Raw genomic sequence first — 6,065 nt, 5'->3', positions numbered from 1 at the left:
TAAGCATGTAGTAGAGGCCTGTGCTGAAAATAAATAGTTGTGTGCATTCAAGTTAGGTTTGTGCTTAGGAGTTTTGTTGAATGTTAAAATGGATTGCAATTCCCATCTGTAAAATGGAGATGGTGATAACAGAAGTGGTAACTATTTTCTTCTCCTAGGCTTTTCCTTTCTGTCTAGACTGTAAAATTCATTGAACGCCTCTTGAATAATCGTTTACGTAACGATGGATTGTAACGTTGTTTCTTTCGGTGATGGGGAAGAAAAGCATGGGGACTAATAGCCAGCCAGGTCAACTTTGTATTTCTAGCTCTGTTAAAACAAAAGAAACTGTGAGTCCCAGCCCACCGCATTTTTGTTGTTGTTGTTTAGCATATACCACGTCACTCTTGGCATACAGAATGCTCGCTTAAACAAGCAATCTCTGATTGGTCACTTTAAAAAAACTAAACTTCTGGTTCTTGACACATGTCCTTTAGCAAAGAGGATGGGGAGAAGGAATTCTTAGCACTGTAGGACTGCGTTTAGGTGTGAAAACTACTGTGTATGTTCTGGACATAGAGGGATGGAATGAGTCTAGCAAGTACTGGTGGTTTTGCAGATCCCTAAGTTGGTAATTCCTATTCACAGTCACACCAGATATACTGAACTTTAAATCCCAGTTGTATCAGCCTGAGATTTCAGCAATATATACAAAACCAGAGCTATGACCAAAGATATAGTTCAGTGAATATTAAGAATTGACTCAAACCAGCAGCTTTGAAGCTCATAATTTAGAACTTTGCAATTTTAAAATACGCTGACTTGCAGCCTCTTTAAAATAACTGAACTGGAGAGATAAGATAAAGAATTTGTCTTACATCTTCAGGAAATTACATTTCTGGCTTTCTTTTTTTCTCTCCTTATTAGAAACACTGGATACGTTGGAAAAGTGGGTGACAGAAATCTTCTCTGAGATCCCAAATAAGTAAGATTCTTTTGATCCATAAAGGCATTCCAAATTATAAAATTATCTGTTCTTAAAATGACTGTTTTTAAAAAACATCCCTTACTGGAGAAGCTAAGGAAATTAACATTTGTTAATTAACATCCTTATCCAGAAAAAAATGGGCAACTTTGGAAATTAAAGACTGGCATTAATTGTTTCAGGAAGACTTTGTTTATGCTTAACAATTATTTAGCCTGCAAGCTGCGTGGTGCTAACTTGCAGCAGCGTTTGCTTAATATGTACTGATACCTTGATTTTAAGATAAATCATTCAAACCTCGATTATCATTTTACATTTCTTATCTTTGCTTTATGTCAAAAATAATTAGCAGCAAAATAAATTAAGACCATATCTTGAATTTAAGTGTCATCCTTAGGGTGGCAACTGGTTAGAACTTAATCTTTTTTTTAATAATTCATTGCAGTGTGCTGTCTAAAAAGGGGGCTCTGGAAGAGCTTTACTAAATTGAAAAGCATTTTATTTCCCCTTTCATTTTCCGCTTTTGCAAGATGTTTATTTCTGTGGTGCATGGAAATGCGCTTGTCAAAGTCCAGTGCCATACAGGGACATGTTTGTTGATTCTGTGAATCCAGGGCCAGCTCAGGAAGTTGTTTACTGTGCGTGGCTTTCCTTTCCCGTTACGAAAGCATGCTTTTTACTGTTACCGCCTTGGACAGAAGGAGAGGGAGGAGTTGATGCGGTATCTAAATCTTGGGTAATTACTCTGTTGTGTGGGCAGAGTACAAGTGAATCCCAGGTTGCCTTCCACTTTGGGCTGGGTGGATCCTGGGTTGCACCCTTCGTTAAAGGTCATTTTCTGGTTGTCTGGTGCACCGCGTCTGTCACGTCAGAGCTATGGATGCTAACGTCTTGTGATTATCTCAGTGTAGCCTTGAATCCTTGCCAGTAACATCACACTTTAATTTTGCTTTTAAGTGGTTTACCCAAACCCAGCTTTGGCCATCTGACTCAGCCTTTCGACACACCAGAATTTCACAAGCTTTACAGAGGTAAGTAAAATACATTTGTTTAAATGTTTTGAATAACTGGCTTCATATTTTCTCTGTGTGATCCGCATACTTCATTGAATAATTCTGTGTGGTTCTGAATAACTTTTAACCATTCTTTCTGCATTATGTAAAATTTCTTATCTATATCTAATCATGTATATTTATATTTAATAAATTTATTTGTGTTCAGTCGTTCCAATTAGGAAAGTTCATTCATTGAGTATCACTTGGGCGCTTCCCCCACAAGAACAGTATTACAGGTATGGTGGTGCTGCATTTTTCTTCTACCATGTCTACATTGTGAATAATTTATTGACTTTCACAACAAACCAAAGAATCTCATTTATTTGTGTTACAGATTACTTTGGTTCAGCTAGGGGAACATTTTTTAAATGAATTAAACTGATGCAAATATGGTTCCTTTTATAAATTGAGTGGAATTGGTACACAGCTGATTTAATGTCATTCCTCACCGACTTAGAGCAGTCATTATGTTCTGAACTCCCACATTTTTAGCTTATTATCCTAACGCTGCCTGAAAATGCAAAACTTGCCATGAAGAAACAGACAGTGTATATTTTAGTCATTTGTTTAGTGATTTGAGTTCTTTCTGTGAAACGTCTTACCTCCTGGCATTTAATCTCCTTCAAATTTTCTTTTAAGGGTAAAGCCTCTTCATTATATTTCCTGGTTGGTGGGACATGAAGGCAAAGGCAGTGTTCTTTCTTTCCTTAGGAAAAAGTATGTATTTTTTAAGCATAGTTATTTAAATGCTTTGCTATCATTAAAATAAAGGCAAACTCTATTTTGTGTATATATATTTTCTGTACAGAAAGCAGGCCAAGTCTGCCTTTTTGTATCACTGTTCTGTAGTGATATTCTTTAAATTGATGATAGACCCAAGTAAGAAATAAGTGGCTTTTGGTCTGTGATCCATGGATCAGCAGTATCTGTGACTGATCTTTAAGAGATCTTGAAAAGGTAACTTAGCTTTTTCACTGTTTTTCTTAAATTCTGTATCTTGAGGTTCACATCTTCATCTTGGAAAAGATTTGTGTAAACTGTAAAGGGATTGAAAGCCATTGAAGTAAAGCTATGATATGCTAATTGTAACTAAGCTCAAATAAAGCTGAAACGAGTAATTAGTAAGTATCTTTAACTCTTCCGTAGATTTTGGGCTCTTGCATTATATGGAGGAAATGGTGAGACAGGATTTGAACAGAACTCCACTTACTCCATCTTCAGCATTTCTGTGACCTTGACTGATGAGGGTTATAAGCACTTCTATGAGGTATGGTTTACTGCAACCTGATTTTCTTACTCTTTTCCTAATGTCTGGAAAAATTAATCTGTTCCTTTCTGTCTGCAGGTGGCCCATGTTGTATTTCAGTATGTGAAGATGCTGCAGAAAAGAGGGCCAGATAAAAGGCAAGTGTTTGCCACTACATCAGATATTTGCGAGATTGTCCTTCTCCATTAGCCTTTTATTTGTAGTGTTCGCACTTTTTGTGGAGTTACTAGAGCATAAACGGTGAGTCAGTAGTAAAGCTTGTCTGTGTGGGAAACGTATCAGTTTAAAACAGTTTAAAAATGAATTTGCTAAATGTTTATGCTTGTTTCTTGGTGCTTTTAGTTTGATTTATTGTGATCCAATTTCTAATTTTAATAAGCTGAACTAATGTAGATGTTAGGTGCAGTTTTGTGTTTATTTAAATAGATTTGTTGAGCCAAATCTGTGGAAGTCAGGACTATGGTGTTCTGGTGTTAGCCTTTATGTTAATTTGGTATCAGATTTTGACTGTTTGTAGTTCAGTCCCTGCCTCTTCGGAAAATAGCAGAACTTTCTGCCAATTGAGAAATGCCCATTTGGATGGAAGGGAAGTGCATGTAATACTGGCTTCTATGTCTTGTACCTGAATGAATCACTGAACTCACCCTTGTTGCCTTTCCTAGAAGACTAGAATTCCTAGAATCTTTTTTTCAGATTCTCAATATATGTTGTGGAATAATGGAGGAAATCCACTTTTATTGTCTTCTCCCTCTTTTACAGAATATGGGAAGAAATACAGAAGATTGAAGCGAATGAATTTCAGTACCAGGAACAGGTATTCATCTACTGTTTTGTGTTGATATAGGTAAACCATGAAAAGGATTTCTTTTTAATTTTGAAACACATTTTCAAAGTTCTGTTCAACCAGAAGTAGATTATGCAGTTAATGAGGCTGTATTTTGCTGAAAGGATTTGTATTCTAGGCAAAGAAATATTGTGACTTTTTCCTTAACAGAATTAAATGTTACCTTTTTCATTCTCTACCTGCTAGGTAGGGTCTTTTTCAGTTTTAATCATTAGGCCCTTGTGTGTGAAGTTCTGTGCCCATTAATAGTGCCGTGCAAATTGTTTGGGGCTTTTCAGTATTTTTGCCTAATTTCACTTTTTTTAAGCTGTTTTGGCACTGCTGATTTCTGGGAATAGAAAAGCAGTGTTGTGTGAAAGGTGTGGTATGCTGGTGACCTGGCCTCAAAAAAGCTAGGATGCTAGTGACCCCTTGTCTGCTGTTACAACATTACACAGTTAAATGTGGTTTTGTGTCAAGTCTTCCTTGGCTTACTGAAATAGCAATTCACAAAAATCTTACTTGTTTTTATTAAAGATAAAGAAGGGAACACAATTTAGATAATTTGAAAAGCCTCACTTCATTGACTTTCTTACTCTCACTACATTTAGCCATGTTCTGTTTCTTATTAGGTAACTTGATTCTTTTGAATGGCACTAAAATTTCCTTTTGGGACAACAGATCCATACGCTACGTATTTGGCTTGAAAGCATTACTGAAGCTGGTTGGTTTCTTTAAGGTACACGGATGCAGGAAGGAGGGGGAAAAAAAAAGAATAGGAAATATTGAAGTTGGAGTTCTTTTCTCTCCAGATGCTCCAAGTATTTTCAGACACTCTTAAGACCCGCCAGTCTGCTGTGAGCATCAGGATGTTAGAAATGTCACTTTTAGCAATCCTTGCATCTGTAGCTCTGCCTTCAAAATAGCGTATGGAGGACATTGAGTGTCTTGAGTGGCCTTTGAATAGCAGAAGTGTTATTTGCAAGTGATACAGACAGCAAGGACTGCTGCCAACAACCCCAAGTGACAGATTACAGAGCGGTGGATTTCTTTGGTAGGAACAAGTGTACACATTTTTTTAAATGCCATGTGGGGTTTTTTTGGTGGAATACAACTTTTATGAATTTGTTAGCAAAGTTCAACTATTACAAGATTACAACAGACTGTCTTCTCCTAACAAAAGCTTTCCCCAGAACAGTAGAGAAGAACTAAAAATCTGTGATGGATGGCTATTTAGTATATTGGACATAACAGGAATGAATGTCTGTTGCCCTACATAGAGTTTTTTGATTCTGTCTTTAATCATTGCCAGCAGAGGTTGTCCCGTTTAAAGTTTGACTTTTTCATCAACGTGAAACTATTTAGTCCTGAAAGTTTCTTATTAGTCGTCTTGGTTCTTTTTAGTACTCCCAGCTAGAATGCTATGTTCCCCAAAACCGTTAGCGCTCTTAATAGACTATGTACTTCCCAGTATCCAGCCAGGTGGGGATAGAAAACACCCGAGTTTACACTAAGGAAATACCTACTGTTAAGAGCCCTGCCTTTTTGGCCAGTTGCTTTTGAGTGATCATTAGCAGGTTATTGACACTGCAGGGATTTAACTCAGAAAGCAAGGAACAGAGATATGTGTGTGCTTTTGTGACAGGGTTGTGCATCTTAGGGACAGATGAATGACGTAGTCATGGGACCCCACTCTTCTGGTTCACGGAAAGAGCTGGTATGTGGCCATCCTAAAGAATAATGGTCACAGAGGCATGGCTTTGGGATAAGCAGTTATGTGCCCCAGGAGAGGTTTATGTTTCCTCAGGTGTACAGTGGCTTATGGAATTCTTGGTCATGTTTTCCACTACATTTATAAGACGCAGATGTGTCAGACTCACCTCTTTTCAGGCGAACTGTGGTCTGTACCTGGACCCAGAATCTTTAGAGTATGATGCTGACTAGTTCAAAAAAACC

The 6,065-nt window shown here is 37.4% G+C and overlaps 1 protein-coding gene across 1 annotated transcript in view; it reads left to right on the top strand.

The window, feature by feature from the left end:
* The window catches only part of NRD1 (nardilysin (N-arginine dibasic convertase)), a 55,167-nt gene that overhangs the window by 36,310 nt on the left and 12,792 nt on the right, over nt 1-6,065 (top strand). The window contains exons 11-17 of the mRNA XM_009318726.1: nt 907-964; nt 1,922-1,995; nt 2,186-2,255; nt 2,659-2,736; nt 3,166-3,286; nt 3,365-3,423; nt 4,046-4,100. Of these exons, the coding sequence (XP_009317001.1) occupies nt 907-964; nt 1,922-1,995; nt 2,186-2,255; nt 2,659-2,736; nt 3,166-3,286; nt 3,365-3,423; nt 4,046-4,100 (515 nt within the window). The remainder of the gene's footprint in view (nt 1-906; nt 965-1,921; nt 1,996-2,185; nt 2,256-2,658; nt 2,737-3,165; nt 3,287-3,364; nt 3,424-4,045; nt 4,101-6,065) is intronic.

Source organism: Pygoscelis adeliae, unplaced genomic scaffold, assembly GCF_000699105.1.
Source record: "Pygoscelis adeliae isolate BGI_AS28 unplaced genomic scaffold, ASM69910v1 Scaffold82, whole genome shotgun sequence".
NCBI lineage: Eukaryota > Metazoa > Chordata > Aves > Sphenisciformes > Spheniscidae > Pygoscelis > Pygoscelis adeliae.
The sequence above is the reverse complement of the archived record's forward strand: the minus strand, read 5'-3'. Positions and strand labels throughout refer to the sequence as shown.